This window comes from Pezoporus occidentalis, unplaced genomic scaffold (genome assembly GCF_034315485.1).
Source record: "Pezoporus occidentalis ecotype Australia unplaced genomic scaffold, CSIRO_AGI_Poc_V1 ctg229, whole genome shotgun sequence".
Taxonomy (NCBI): Eukaryota; Metazoa; Chordata; class Aves; order Psittaciformes; family Psittacidae; genus Pezoporus; species Pezoporus occidentalis.
In genome coordinates, this window is record NW_026914169.1 from 663,224 (window position 1) to 679,460 (window position 16,237).

The window sequence follows — 16,237 nt, forward strand, 5'->3', positions numbered from 1 at the left end:
AAGGCTTTGAAGCTGTGAAAGGATGCCCATTGCTGTTGAGTCCTGGCTCACAACCCTGGCAGCCCAACAGCTGCTACCACAATGTAGTTCCTGTACCTAAATGGAGAACATCATGTGCTACAGTCCACATTTGTGCTCCAGATTTCCAGCTTTGGTTGAGTGACTTCCTATAGGACCAATGTTTGGCTTGGCCACAGAACTGCCAACATGTGAAGCACAGCTCAGCACCTTTGTGTGCCTCAGTTTGTTGGAAGAAACATGACAAAACCCATCCTTTCTGGGACCCTTCCCTGGATCCTCATGATGGCAAAGGGTATTTCAGGGAGCAGAGCAGCCTCTGAATGTTTGTGCTCAAGCAGAGCACAGGATCTTGCCATTCTCCTACGGCACACTGTGGTACTTTTCTCTCCACTGGGGAAAAAAATTACAGATTCCCACAGCAGGAATCTGGAGGGTCCCCCACCTGCACAGCAAACTGCACAGATGAGCTAGAGTGGGACTGCAGAGCATCACCATAACAAATCAATCCTCACGTCTTGACAGCAACGTTCTCAGCTGCCTTCTCCAGTCTCCTCTCTCCCACAGAATGCTTCTTGATGCTTTCATGTTTAGCTGAATTTCCTCACCCCTCCTCTGAGCATTTCTGGCAGCCAAAACAGCTCAGAGACAGCAACTAAGTGGCACCTACATCTGGTGGGACCTAAGTGGCATCTACAGCTTAACTTTTAGTGCCTATTCTTTGTAGAATTTGAGAACTTCAATACCCAGTGTTTGTACAAATGTGCAATAAATGGAGCACAGGCTCCCTGGCTTTCTGTGCTTGCCAAAGCTTTGTTTGAAAATGCACTTAGAAAATCCTACTGTTCATTCATCTGCAACTTCAGAAAATAAAGGACACCAAATCCAAGTGTAGGTCTTCTGAATGGGTGGGTTTGCATTAAGCCGAACAGGTAAGAAACACAGACATTCAGCACAGTCACCACATGCACCCTCTCCTGCTCCCCAGGTGCCTGGGCCACCCCAGAACCCTTATTCCCTCAGCCACTCCCCTAATACCCCATTCTGGTGCTCCATTTTCTCACACAGGCCTCCACAAGAGAGGAGCTGCAGTATATTTAGGGCTGAGTATCAGGGTGCTACTCCTGATGAGTCAATAGGCTGTTATCAGCATGTAAGGATGTAATATGAGCAAAATGCAGGCAGCCTGCCCTGGCACAGTGGCCAAGACTGGACACGGGCAACCAATCTCTTGGCCCTTGTCATTGGAGCCAGTGCTACCATGATCCTTCTGTCCACTGCAGCCATGAGAGGGACCTAAAAGCTCCAGTACAGGCAGCAGAAGACCTCTGCTCTGAACAGATGGAGACTTTCTTGGGTACACACCCACCCCTTCTTTACTTCCTGACTTGAAAATAATCACTGCAGACACATGAACGTGGGGGGCTTTTGCATGTCACAGGTCCAGCTCTCTGGTGGTGCACACACCGTTTCACACTTTTCATAAACAATCAAACTCTGGACTGTGTCCAAGCAGGCTTTTACACCCTCCTCCATGCAGCAGATGCTTTGTCTTACCTTGTCAAAGAACTCATAGAGCCTGACTATCTCACAGATTTGGTGCCTCTTTTCATCCAGCTGAGTGCAGAACTCCTCCAGTTGATCTCTGTAGGTCTGCAGCTTCACCCTATAGGAATGCACATCCACAGAGAAAAAGTCTTCCCAGTAATCCATCTTCTTTAGTGCTTCCTGCCCCCTTCTGCAATATTCCTGAAAGCAAAATGGGATTTTGTGTATGAGGATAGAGACCTGACAAGGACGGTAGATAATCTTCAAGGTCATTAATAACTAGGGCTAATTAGAATGTTTTTTAAGGTTCAAATCACATGAGCAGGTGTGTACTTGTTTACAGCTGAATTCTGGAGCCCTGACCTCTTTTAGGATTTATAGTAGCCACACAGCAGCTTGTAAAGGCATACGCAAAAATGTCCAGGTCAATTAGGATCAAAAACAAAAAGCGATGTTACAAGCACAACAAGGGAGTTACAAAAAAAAAAAAAAAAAAATCCATCTTCCATCATAGCAGGTATTTTCCTCAAGATTGTAAATTCCATCCACTAAGGCATTAAGCTGGTGGCTTTATCTACAGCAGGAGAGCAGAGAAGCTAAGCAGTGCAAGGAATGACATACACCTTGGTGATGCACACTTTACCAGTGACACCTTATTAGCATTATGGCTTTGGCTGAGTACGCACAAGGCTCCCCACTCAGTCTCTGGAGAGCAAATTTTTCCAATCTAATAACACTTACACTGGCAACAAGATCAAACTCCTTGAACTGCTTCTGTGCTTGAAGCAGCATCTCCAAAGAATCATCCAGGTTGATTGTTTCCTTTAATCGTTTTCTGCCAACATTCTCGATCCAACTGCTGACCTAGGAGAAAAGGGAAAAGCTAAACTATTAGTCAACCCTGTGCTACTCACCAAAGTAGCCTTCATGCGGAAAGAGGAAGGAGCTGCTCTCATAATGCTGGTCATTTAATGACCTGAAAGAATGTGTGTGTACACTTTTCCCCCTATCCTGACATTTCAGTCTGAGCCTCCTGCTAGGAGTTTTTCCACTTCAGGCTCCTGAGAAATCGCAAAGCTGTATTTCTCACTAGCCTTAGGCATAAACAGGGCAAGAAGCTGCTTGGGCTCTGTTTCAGGTGAGCCACAGTCTAATGCAAGCTCTGCAACCTGCAGGCTGGCCTCATATTCCTCTTATTGTTACCCCCAAATGGGACAAAATCTCCCTGCTGCCAGGTTTCCTACTTCACTTCCATTCTCTGACTGGCAGGACAGGAACTACACCAGTGTGAGTGCACTGGTGGCTCTTCCCCTCTGCAGTGTTCCATGGTCCTTTGGGACTCCCAGGTTTTCTGAAGGCAGCTCACCACAAAGCTGTTCAGTAACTGCAGATGCCTCAACAGAGCCCAGCCACAGCTGCAGTTATAAGCCTGTATCCTCAAACATGGGTAGAGAACCTACCAACAAGAGTGTCCTAAAAAGAAAGCAGACACAGGAGGCAAGGCAGGGTAACAGCACCTCCATCAACAGTGGGTTTAAAAACAGGCTAGCAAACTTGTCTGCAATGCTTCAGGCATAGCTGCACCTGAGGGAAGGGACAGACTAATGCCCATGCATCCTGTTTTCCTCTATCGTATGAATCCATATCCCAACTCGACCCCACAATTGAGGATAAACTCTGAATCTTGTGGACTGTGATGATGTCCATGCTCATGAAACAAGCCCACTGGCAAGAGGAGGAGACTGGGGTGGGTTCCCAAGTTGTGAACCATATGGAGAGGGGCACAGGTGCTAGAGCTCCTAGGCAGGCTTAAAAACAGGTGCAACTGATGCCGTCATTGGTGATCTGCAACTAAAGTAAGCTGGGAGCAGTCAGGTTTGCTCAATTCCACCAGAAGTAGTTCAGCTTAAACCAGGGACAGGTTGCAGAGACTGCCTTTGTGCCTTTTTTTTCATTTCTGTTTGGTATAGGAACCTGTGTGCTTAAGTGAGTCTTTACTGGGTTCTTGCATCACACCTCTTGTCCTGAACACATAGGGCATGGCGTCCAAGTGTCTGCCTCCAAATGGGAGATCATTAAATCTCTTGGATCCACCTTGGCCTGTGAAAACAACAGGTAAGCTACAGCCTCCTTTGCAAATCCAGTTCTCTTCAGAGGAGAAGAGCCCAGAATCCTGGAAGAGCAATGGTGAAACTGGTCCTAGTACTGATCTCGGATGCCTACAGGCTTCATTTTACACCTTCACACAGATCAACAGGCTCAGTACCTTTGGTGGAATACAGAGTCAGAGGGTGGCAGCAAGCAGTCACCAGAACTGACAGACAGGCCTTACCTCCTTAAAACACTCTTCCACTTTCTCGAACTCCATCACCAACTCCAGTTCCTGGATGCGTTTGTTTGACAGCATCACCAGACGGTGAACACCCTCATCAACTTGGTTATAAAGCATGCTGGCAGCATCAAGAGCATCTCTGCAAGGAGATATAGGTCTGGTCAGGGGTTTCACATTAGGTCCTTCCCCCAGCACTTCAGTCATCCTCACCATGGGACCAGCAGTGGCCATCTCCATGTGGAGAACAGGAGAGTATAATGCTGCTTCCTGCATATTCCTGGGATTAACCACACTGATCCCAATGCAGACAACCTGGCAGGAAGGACAAGAGCATCTCCTCTCAGTCAGAATCCCTGCAAAATTTACTGTTCTTTCAGATAGGACCTTCAGCTTTTCATGAACACAGATAAGTCCATCAATGGGCTTTCACAAACACAGGGTCAGGCAGTCTCTGTGCCCAAAACCACCATCTGAATTAAATTTAAGTAAGTAAACAAGCAATCACAAGGAAGCAAATCTCTCCTGAGTAACTATATGAAGCACCCGATGCCCCACTCACTGTCAGAATTTCCACCAGCCAAACAAAACCACAGTGTACAGCACCCCAGAGCCAAGGGAAATCAAATTTTACAGTTTTGTGCTGGAAAGATTCACAGACAGAGCTCCCTGTCTTCCACAGGCAGATATGTTGACCAAAGACCTGCAGGCAACAACACCACAGTCAGTCTGGCCACAAGCAGAAGGTAACATCCTCTGCACAGAGGCAGGGATGGAGGAGTTCAGGCTGGAGCCCAGGGCCCTTGGGTGCTGGAGCCAAGGAATTTACTAATACCCATCATCTTGCCATCTTTCAGCTGTGTGCAACACCTCTTCAGCACAAGCTCAGGTGAATTACAGACAGGATCCAGGACAGAATAGCATCCAAGCTTATTCTTTCTGTCTCTATTTCTTCTACTTCTAGACTTCTCTTCCTTTTACAAGTAGTAAAATCCCTTTTACAAGGACTCAACAGATACCTACAACAAAGTCTTACAGCCTCCTTCAGCTGTGCTTTACACTGGCACACTCAGCAGCCTGAGCATCTCCTGCACTCGCTCTAGGCCAGCTTTCATTCTCCCACGGTCTTACAACCTTCTGAGAGCATAGCTTTTTTACCATGTTATTTAAGTTATCCAAAGCACTTGTGAAACAGTGAGCTAATAAAACTCTGAAAGCTTTGTTAATAGAAATTAATACAAGCAATTCAGCATACACATTTATTTGTGTCTTGGGCAATCCTGAACCTATGAAATGCATTTTAAAAAAAGCATTGAGTGACAACCATTCTGTAGGTTTTAGATAGTACTTAACTGACATAAGGTAGTGCAAAGGATCTGGACAACTAGGTCTGCATAGCAGAAACCCACAGGATTTTTCCATTCAGAATTCCACTCAGTGCGCAACAGCCTCAAAACAGGCTTCTCAAAACTCAGGCTCTTAGACACTTTTGTTTTTCCTCTTCAAAATGCCATCAGACTGAATTAATTTCTTCAAAGAGCAGCCAAAAATAACCAAATGGACTATGATCAGTGCTACTGCAGTGCAGAGGAGGCAGGTTCTCTACAGAGAATCCGCAAGCTTTAGTGGAAAGATCGCAGCTGTAATGCTGGTTCCGTTTCCCAAAAGCCCCATAAACAAACAGTGCTGATAGGAGCCTTCTGTTTTGTAATACTTTCCTAGGGACAGACCCAGATCCAACCCAGGAGCTTCCAGCAGCAGAGCCATGACCACTGGCCAGGCTAAGCACTGGGAAGTGTATTTCTAGCGCAGGTTGTGCAGGCCAGTTCCCGTCAGCAGCAGTGACACAGCTAGGCCAGTTAATGAGAAACAGTTAGGAAGATGGCTGGAAGTTGGCAACAATGTTCCTGCTGGTGGATTTTGCGCAGCACAGCATAGCTGTAAGGTTTCTGCATGAGGCTCTAGCACAATGATGGCCAGACAGCAGACACCCTTCGGTGGTACTCCCCTGAGTCTGAAGTCTCTGCTGGCTTGAATGCTCTCATCAATGCAAGAAAGTACATGGATACAATAAAGCCTCTTTCTCCCACTGGCACAGGCAAGCAAGCACCTGTAACTCTGCAGGCTGTTACATGCAAACATCTGAAATTATCCTGTTGTGAGGCAGGATATTTTCCAACCTTTCTCTGAGCTTCCATGCAAATCACTTTGGTGAGCACTATCAAAGGAGTAGCATCACATCAACAAGCTAGACTGACCTACTAGACCTTTCTGTAATGAAAGTCCTTATGTCCACCCAAATTCATGATAGAGACAGCACGCATGGTTTCAATGCTTAACAAGATATTACAAGATGATAACCTCATGGTCTAGCAACTTGAAACACAAGTTCCAGCTCCTGCACTGGCTGACCTAGCACAGAGTGTGATCTGACATACGGGAGCAAGCCAGGGAGTCCCACTCTTTTCCACGCCGGAAGGAGGAAACAGGCCCCCAGTTTTCTCAAATTTGAGTAGTTTTCCTTGAAAGAAATCAATCATAGCCTGGGCTGCAAAGCTCTAAATCCTACAGCTTCCCACATAACAGTCAGCACATTTCCCAGCATCACAAAACCGGCTTTCCTGAAAAAACCACTACAGCTAGGGGGTATAAAAATCACCCTCAAGGCAAAGGGGTAGGAAGCAATTACAAGCCATGTTTTAACTATTTTCTTACAAACAGAAATAGGCCTATCACAAGCTCACTGTGCAGAGGTGAATTCACTGTGTCACTGTGGACACTGTGGGAAATGCACCATCCCTGGAGATACTCAAGACCAGGCTGGATGTGGTTCTGGGCAACCTAATCTAGTTGAAGATGTCCCTGCTCATTGCAAGGAGGGGGGTGGACTAGGTGAGCTTTGAAGGTCCCTTCCAACCCAGACCATTCTATGACTCTATGACAAGGCCAGTTTGCTGGAGCACGCTTGAGGCCAGCACTGGCCTGAATGACCAGCAAACCACTCCAAGTACTCAGTCATCTTCCCCTATCTCAGCTGACTCAATGGCACGCAAAGTGACTCCCTGGGGCTGAATGCACACATGAAAAGCCTTGGCTTGACTGAGCCACAGGCATCTCAAACTGATCTAGAGACAGTTGAGGATGTGTTCAGGAGTTTTATAATATAAACAGGGACTGGACAGAGAATTCAGTTCAGAGGGCTGGAAGTTAGCTCTTGGTTTATCTGGAAGCTGGACTGTTAAGGGTATATATCATCCAAAATCACTTACTCTTGCTATTTAAGTCATTTTGTTTTCTGTGAATGCTTGCAGAAAGCTCTTGATACACTTTGCAGGGCACAATCCAACACCCTACAGCTGCCCCTTCCCTTGGTCCTGTCCATGCCTTGCTGAGTGACTGCACATAGGCTGACCATAGAAAAACTGTTTCCAAACAGCTCCTAAGAGCTCCTCTGGCTCAGAGCACCAGAGGAACTTCAGGTTTGGCCTTACACCATCTCTCTTCCTCCTCTTTCTTCTCCACCAAGTCCCTTCAGCATCCCAGTTCTCTGTTTCAAGGTCCAGCCGCACTGTTTTCACATGCTCTGCCCTGCTTGGGAGGCATTCATTAAAAACCTCAGCGTCCAGTTGTTGGTCTTCTGTTGCATCTTCATTCATACGTTGTCAGTTCCTGACAGTTCACTTTTACCAGCCTGACAGGCTTGCTCACTAACTTCCATCTTTTACTCTCTTACACAGAGGAAAATATGATCCTTTCTGCCCTGTAGTATAAAGTAGGTAGGCAAACTCAGCCAAACAAAGAAACCACTCACAGTCCATGGGAAAGTTTGTTTCTTCAATTCACTTGGGCACTTCCAGTGCTCACTGGACATTAAGCATGTTCTCCCAAATCTCTGTGCAGCTGTTTACCTATTTACATATACCCATCCATATCTTAAAAACCTTCTTTCTAAATCATTTCAGTATACTAGTAAGCTCAACAATATCCTGCAACAGGGAGTTGCATAGGAAAGTGATACCTTGTATTGAGAACTGTTTCTTTTTCAGAATCACTTTGGAGTTTTTCATTCCAGTCCCTTCATTATCTTTGAGGCAGCTTGGAGGAAACAAACCAAATACTGAAAATTTAGTTGAAGAAGCAAAACCTACTTCCATCCTGCCACACAAAGGGAAGCACCTGGCTGTTATGAACCTTAAAGAGGTTTATTATTAGTGGCTGCACAACTCTGTAAAAAAAAAGTTTTAAGTCAGTGGAAAGTCTTGTCTAAGCTTGGATGAGTTTGGATGCATTGCAGTTCCCCTGCACATGTGAGTATGGTAATAATAGTCTTTCACTACATTCTTCCACAGTCAAATCATCAAAGTAATTTTGCAATAGTGCAGAGTCAATATAATTTATAGCAAAAAAAAGGAGTAGCTTGATGTCAGTTTATGTCTCTCCAAATCCTGTTTTCATTGGGCAATTATCGTTTCAGTGGAAAAGGTTTCAAATGTCTTCAGTTTTTTGGAGAAGTGCCAAGCTCTTCTATAATGGCAGGGTAATTTTAAACCTATAATTTAGAAAGACCATTTCTGGCTGAATCCATCCTCCAAAAAAAGTTAGCCTTGGAAAGTTACACTTTAGTTTTCAAAGCAAAATAGAACAAGAAAAGCACACAGAGAAAATGAACAGGATTTGGCTAGTAAGAGATTAGAAGGATGGTTTAATCTAAGGACACAAATGGAAATCAAAGTGTCTTCTCTGGCAGTATTCAAGTCCAGGTTGAATGGGGCTTGGAGCAACCTGGTCTAGTGGAAGATGTCCCTGCCCATGGCAGGGGTTTGGAAATGGATGAGCTTTAAGGTCCCTTCCAGCCCAAACCTTCTGTGATTTTATGATCATCTGTGCTGACACCATGGCTACATAATCACTGAAGCACCCTGAGCAATGCTCCAGGAATAAATCCTCCCAGCTCTGCAGGGAAAGTCCTGTGTGCCTCAGGGCTGTTTTGCAGGAAGAGAAACACAATTATTGCAACTAATGCATATTGGTAGCAACCTACATAACTGCCATATTTGTAATGATCCCATTAAAGGAAGTCAGCCTCAAATGCACATTCCAGCTCTACAAGATCAAAACTTCACATGCAGCTGGGATAAGAATCCAACCAGTCCATGGGGAAGCTAATGCAGCTATTGCTAAATAAACTAATTATTCTTTGCAGCACACAAATAGCCACAGTGGTTTTAATTACCTAGTAAAAGTATTTGAGGAACTGGTGCAGTTTTTTAGAACCCCAAAGTGCCCTTCAAAAGGCCCAGGGGTCAAACACCAAGTTTCATAGAATCATAGAATAGTTAGGGTTGGAAAGGACCTTTAGATCATCTAGTTCCAACCCCCTGCCATAGGCAGGGACACCTCACACTAAACCATCTCACCCAAGGCTTCATCCAACCTGGTCTTGAACACTGCCAGGGATGGAGCATTCACAACCTCTCTTGGCAACCTATCCCAGTGCCTCACCACCCTAAAAGGAAAGAATTTCCTCCTTGTATCCAATCTAAACTTCCCCTGTTTAAGTTTTAACCCATTGCCCCTTGTCCTATCACTACAGTCCCTAATGAAGAGTCCTTCCCCAGCATCCCTATAGGCCCCCTTCAGATACTGGAAGGCTGCTATGAGGTCTCCACACAGCCTTCTCTTCTCCAGGCGGAACAGCCCCAACTTTCTCAGCCTGCCTTCACACAGGAGGTGCTTCAGTCCCCTGATCATCCTCGCGGCCCTTCTCTGGACTTGTTCCAACAGTTCCATGTCCTTTTTATGCTGAGGACACCAGAACTGTACACAATACTCCAGGTGAGGTCTCACATGAGCAGAATAGAGGGGCAGGATCACCTCCTTCGACCTGCTGGTCATGCTCCTTTTGATGCAGCCCAGGATACGGTTGGCTTTCTGGGCTGTGAGCAAATTTAGGGTTGCCTGTGGGATTCCTGCCATTCATGATGGGACCATGGGATCTAGCTGAGACCACAGCCCTGCCTGAACCCCTCCTCACCAGGTTACCCAATGAGCACATGCACTGGGAACAACCCACCCAATTAATCCAACACACCACAGACCACAGTAGCTCTTCTGGAGCACAGTTCATTTAAACATGTTTCTAGCAGAAATATACTCTGAGATCCCTTTAAAAGTAAAGGGATTGATATTTGCAGTTATACAAGCACCCATGTGTGATCCCAAGCTGCTACCTTTGATTGCAAACCCCAGCCTGTCTTGAATTCAGTTACAATAAAACTGTGTTCAGACTCTGGTTGGTTTTAAACCCCAGTAAGATCCATAAAACTGACTGGAAAAGTAAAAATAGTATAAGAAATCCCAAACCAATAAGTAGCCTACATATGGGAAAAGCTCACCCTGCAGTGGGGCCTGAGATAGGATGTGGAAACACCATTCTGGGAACACCATGCTGTGGTTTTCAACCTTCAATAAACAGCTTCCACCTCCAAACCTTGTCTTCATCCCTATTTATGCATGTATTTGTTATCTAGGTGGACTTCCCTAGTCTAACAGCTGCATACCCAGAGTTAGGACCACCTGAGTATCAATATTCCCTGCTCAAATATACACCCACTGTCATTTAAAGTCACACACCTATTTCCCCAATCCACTGTCCTTTTGCAAACTCCCTGTGTTTATGAAACACATAATAGCAGTAACTCTGACATTAACTACCCCAGCGACAGAAATATCCACCCCAATATAACTGTATAAAAATCAGTGCTTCTGGGATAGTCTGGGCTGAGCCAGAAACTTCAGGAGGTTCAGTTAACATCCTATGCTGGAAACTTTTTGTAGTTTTTTCCCTAATATTTTTAAACAGATAAAAACCAGTGTGCCATTAATTATCTAATGCCCTGTTGGCATGACAAACATTGCAAAAAAGAACAAGCCAAACCAGAGCCTTCTGGGTAAATTCCCCACTGAATCCAGGAAGATTTAGAACAAAAGACAGCAGAAAATAAATAGCAGAAATGGAGCTGAAGGGTATCAGCTCATGAAAAGCCTAACAGAACAACTAAAACTTACCTAGCCAGATCTCTGCAACCTTTTACCTTTCTGCTAGTGCCATGACTGGCTCCACACAGCCCTTCATCCACTCAGAACAACAACTGCTCCAATCCTCCTCTATGCGCAGAGCAACTAGGTTTGTTTAATGTAAGTGTAAGTGCTTTTTACCAGGCTAAAGCCACCACGCCACAAAGGGAACAGGTTAGACTGCAAGGAAGATGAATAGCAAGCAGCAGAGTATGTGTTTGGATAGAAATGTCGCCCTGTGCTCCTCCCTCCACCCCACACAAACAAATGAGCCCAAGGAAGAGCACTGCCACTGCTGAAGGCAAATGCATTAATGTTTGTCAGCATCTTCTGTGTCGACAGCAACAGCACAGAGGCATCTTGTGGCAAGAAGCTGTCCATCTGTGAGGCAAGGATGTAAGCACAGGGTTTCACCCTGCTTCAAGGTGTATCAAGAGCTTGTCCTATCCAAGAGATGAAGGTTTTAGGATTAGGGCCACTGGAGAAACAGACACAGGACACCTTCCAATGAAGGATGCCTCTCACAGACTATGTCAGGCGTGTGCACTGTAGCAAGTGGGAGCATGAGAGGTTCCCAAAGCTTCCAGAGAGGCAGGAAGATGAACAAGCACCAGTTAAGCAAGCCAGGAAAATGGCATCAATGAGAGGTATACAAGCATTGCCTTCTTTTGAAGAACATACAAACACAAAGAAGCAACCATCAAACAGGCCACAGCACTGCAACAAACACATCTGTAATGCACAAGGGGGATGGCAGGAGACAATACTACCTTCAGGAAGGATTTCACAGTGTAAGTTGCCTGGGTATGACCACCAGCACATGGCAGCAGCTAACCGCTCAGGGTAACAGTTGGACCTGATGATCTTAAAGGTCTTTTCCACCTGGTTGATTCAATCATTCTGTGATTTACCTTCCAAACCAAGAAGGCCAGTAACCCCAGTCCCTCCAGACTGGGACTTACACACCAGACCCCTGTCTCCCCTCTTCCCTCACCCCCTGGATAATCAGCTTAGTCTCTCCACCTCTATCCCAGACAGACCGAGCTTTGGATGGTGCTTGTGCAGTCCCTCCCTCCTGGAGCCCCTGAGAGCCTGTGCATTACCCAAGCTTACTTCCAGCAAAGGAGATCAGACACCACAGGGGTACATGTGCCTGCCTTGGAGCACCCCTGGAGATGCTACTAATGGGAGTCTTGCTGAAGACCCACATATACGAGCTCATACAGCACCACACAGCTATAGCCCACTGCATCATCAGCTGGCCACAGCTTCAAGCAGACCTAGTGCCTCAATACCATGTGTGGAAGCTGTTAGCTGTAAGATCACCCTCTGTTGCTGCAACTGAGTCAGGTCCAGCATCAGGAACCTGGGAGGTGTTGCTCAGGAAGCCAGCTCCACACTGCCTATTGCCTCTGGCTCAGGTCCCCACCCAGAGCTTCCAACCAGATCACTGAGGCACACTAAAAATAGCCAGCTCACAAAAACAGCTCTTGACTCTGGCCTCTCCTCCCTCCAAGTACAGAGACTAACTCTGCTGTCTTTTGCAAACAAAAGGAGAATTCACTCCTCCATCTATTTATAAGCTGCTTATTCACAGCTCACACACAGAGATTCTTTTCCGATGAGGAGCTTGGAGAGATAAGACTATACATTTTCTGGTTCCATACTGCACAGAGCCAGCACCCAGCCTGGTTATTCCTTCACCATTTGAGTTTTTTCTCTTTCTTCCAGCTCTCACACGAAATGTTGTGGCTGTCTTGATCACTAAGGTAAGTGTTGACTGGTAAGAAGCTCAACATGACCCAGCAGTGTACACTTGCAGCCCAGAAACCAACTGCATCCTGGGCTGCATCATGAAGGGGAGTCCACCCCTTTACTCTGCTTTCCTGACACACCCCTCTGCAGTCCTGCATCCAGCTCTGGGGCAACAGCACAGGAGGGAAGTGGAGCTGTTGGAGTGAGTCCAGAGGAGGCCACAGAGATGTTGCAACGGCTGGAGCAGCGCTGCTATGGAGACAGGCTGAGAGAGCTGGGCTGGTTCAGCCTGGAGAAAAGAAGGCACTGGGAGACATTAGAGCAGCTCCAGTCCCTAAAGGGGCTACAAGAAACCTGGAGAGGGGCTTTGGACAGTGACCTGTAGGGACAGAACAAAGGGCAATGGCTTTAACCTGACAGAGGGGAGACTGAAATGAGATCTTGGGAAGAAGTTCTTCCCTGTGCAGGTGCTGAGGCCCTGGCACAGGTTGCCCAGAGAAGCTGTGGCTGCCCCATCCCTGACAGTGTTCAAGATCAGGTTGGATGGGGCTTGGAGCACCTGCTCTAGTGGAATATGTCTGTGCCCATGGTAGGGAGCTGGAACTGGATGAGCTTTAAGGTCTCTTCCAACCCAAACCACTCTGTGACTCCATGATTCTACGGACATGCAGAGCATGATGCAATCCCACTCCCGTGCCACACTTGAGAAGCCAGGTTTGTTGGTGGGGCCAGGCACATGGCAGGTGTACTCTGGTTCAACCAGTATAAAGCACCATTATATTAACAGAAGATGTTTAGATTTTCTTTGCTCCACTTCTGACTCACTGCATATCCACAGGACAAAAGGCATCACTGGACACTTTGTCTAGGCAAGCATTCCCAGCTCTTGGCTATGCTGGAAAAGCAGCAATAATGAGAACAGTGGAAAATGTCTGGCTAAAGACCAGGTTAAAAGTCTCCCTGACTAGCTGCCCAGCCACACTTCAGCAAGAGCTCCCACTGCTGCTGCCCGACTTCTGGCAGCTCCTCTGACATATCTATCATAAGGCTGGAGAAGCCTTCAAATTACATCACAAAATAAACAATGCATTAACCCACTTTCCAGCACTGACTTAGTGAGTCGAGTGGCCTGTAAGCCACAGGTTGGTTGATCAATACACTAGATATCCTGACACCAAGGATACACCTGCTAGCCAATTTTATGTAACTAATTAAAAAGACTGTTTATTAAAAAATTCCTGTCCAAAAGTGTAAAAATAAGTATTAATAGCATTAAAGTGATGGATGTCTCTGTGGCATTTGTCCATTCTTACCTAGAGGAACTTCAGCTAGGCTAATAGTTCTGGCATTTCAATCCCTGGAAGACTGGGAGAGCAAAACCTGGAAGCTTTCAGCTAACAGACCTGGAGAAGTACTCAGCCTCCAGTGCTGCCGTTGGTGTGAAGGGAGATATGGTGGCTCTGAAGCCAGCCAGCTTCACCACAGTAAATCAGTGGCATTGCCACCCTCAGCAGTCCACCAGCACCTCTGGGTGGCCACACTATGCACTGAAAGAGGTGCCACAAAGATACTGGCTCACCAGTACCACACCCAGGCCAACTGTAGGTCAAATTCAGCCATGTCTTCCTGGAGGTGGAAAAGCACTGTGGGACCAGCCAAGCACACCACATCTGCTCAGCCTGCTCCCGGCGGTGGGCTGCCTGCACGATGGGTATTCTGTAACGTAGCTCCTCTTTCTAAGCCAGAAAAAGGGAAAAACCCAGAAAGACTGCTTGGAGAAATCTTTTTTTCCCCTTTGTGGATAAGCACCTGGATGGGCAGGGCTATCTTTTACAGTGGTACTTGGTGGAGAAAGGAGTACGGAGACTCCTGGTCAGCTCACACTGGAAACAGAGCAAGTAAAGTTACGGGTCAGAAACATCTCTCGGGATGGGACCATCCAGGAATGACTCCTAGAGGCTCTGAAAGCATCTGTCAGAAACATGTGGATGCACCACAGTGCATCTCTCCTGCATGAGCCATCTCCGATGGGATGAGTTCGATTTCTGCAGGAAAGGAGCTGTGTCACTGGCTTAGCAAACCCTTGCAAAGCCCAGGTCAGGCCTGAGCAGCAGTGAGATCCTACTGCTCTGTGTCATGCAACACTCCAAAGGGCATCTCAGCTCTCCAGGAGGGCACAGCAGGGAAATGTGCCAAAAATCAATCCCAAGGGAAGAGTTCCATGACTAAAGAAAGATTAAAGCAAGTCTTGTTTGCTCTGTGCTCTCGATAGGTATCCGGCTGATATCATCTGTCTGCACAGAGCACAACGCTGCTTCCTGGCCTATTTTGGCATACGCTCCCTAACCTGCAGTCAGGCCTTTCAGACAGGTTCACCCATCTCTGTTCTTACCACCTGCTGCTATTCTTTTTGCCACATAAAGTCACAAACTAGCAAGAAACTCAGCTGTCAGAGCTGGAAAAACATATCCCCCCCCCAAAAAAAAAAAAAAAAAAAGAGGGGGTAAATCAATCTCTTGCTTTTTTAATCCCAAGGTGATGGTGCAGCCGGGCTTGTCTTTTTTACGCCTCTTAGAAAAAATAAACAAAAATTAAAAAAACCACAGTTTATACCTTTAGTTCTGCACTTTTCATTGGAACATTTTAATTAAGTGGAACTAAGAGTCCAGGAAACTGCTCCCTTCCTCTATTTCTACAAAATTTTTGCACATTTGGACAGATATCTGTTCACAGCTGGCTCAGCTTCTGACTAAGAAGTCTTGGCAGTCATGACTCTGCTTGATCAGGCTTTTGCACCACAAGAGAAAAGAAAAAACTAAGCCAATGTAACACATGATTAACATTAGAACCCGAGAGGTAGCTCAGACGGATAAAGCCATTTGACTTGCTTTTGTAAATAATTTCATTTCAAGTGTTAGGGGAATAGATGTGGAATCCAATCCAGTACAACAGGCAATGCTGAGAGCACAAACACAACCAGCCCTCCTCCATTTTCACACGTCACTGGTCAGAAATCTAATACTGGACACACATACACCAAGAGCCACTCCATTCTAGCTTAGAAAGCCAACTACAATATTTTGTCCCTACCCTGCTTTGACCCTCTCTGTTAAAGAAGCCTTTGAAAATCATAACCATCAGAGCATTTACAGCGTGAGCAGCGCTCTCAACCTTTAATATCTGCACACCAGTTTGGAAAGATGGAGCAAGTGCAGAGCCATGATCTAAACCCCAAAACGCCTTATGTAGAGTTCTCTGGTCAAGTGATGGGGGTTTTTTCCCATTTGAAAGGATCCTGGAACAAAGATTTTAGTCCTCTGATCCAAGTTACATGACAAGCAGGCACTTCCTCAGTTAAAATACTGCATGGATTTTAGTTTCTGCAACTACTCCACAGGCTAGAAGAGATCTTTCTCCCACTGTCTTCATCTGCACTCCTCAGACCGAAAGACCCACAACGTATGCTCTCCATTCATACTGGCAGGCAACAAATGTAACCCAAATTAAACA

At 46.1% G+C, this 16,237-nt stretch overlaps 1 protein-coding gene across 4 annotated transcripts in view; it reads right to left on the bottom strand.

Annotated features, from left to right (window-relative positions):
- PLEKHG4 (pleckstrin homology and RhoGEF domain containing G4) overlaps window positions 1-16,237 on the bottom strand; it is an 89,147-nt gene that overhangs the window by 24,579 nt on the left and 48,331 nt on the right. For all 4 annotated transcript variants that reach the window (XM_062621166.1, XM_062621165.1, XM_062621164.1 and 1 more), the window contains 3 exons: window positions 3,899-4,037; window positions 2,308-2,430; window positions 1,576-1,767 (listed from right to left, as the gene is read on the bottom strand). In XM_062621166.1, the coding sequence (XP_062477150.1) occupies window positions 1,576-1,767; window positions 2,308-2,430; window positions 3,899-4,037 (454 nt within the window). The remainder of the gene's footprint in view (window positions 1-1,575; window positions 1,768-2,307; window positions 2,431-3,898; window positions 4,038-16,237) is intronic.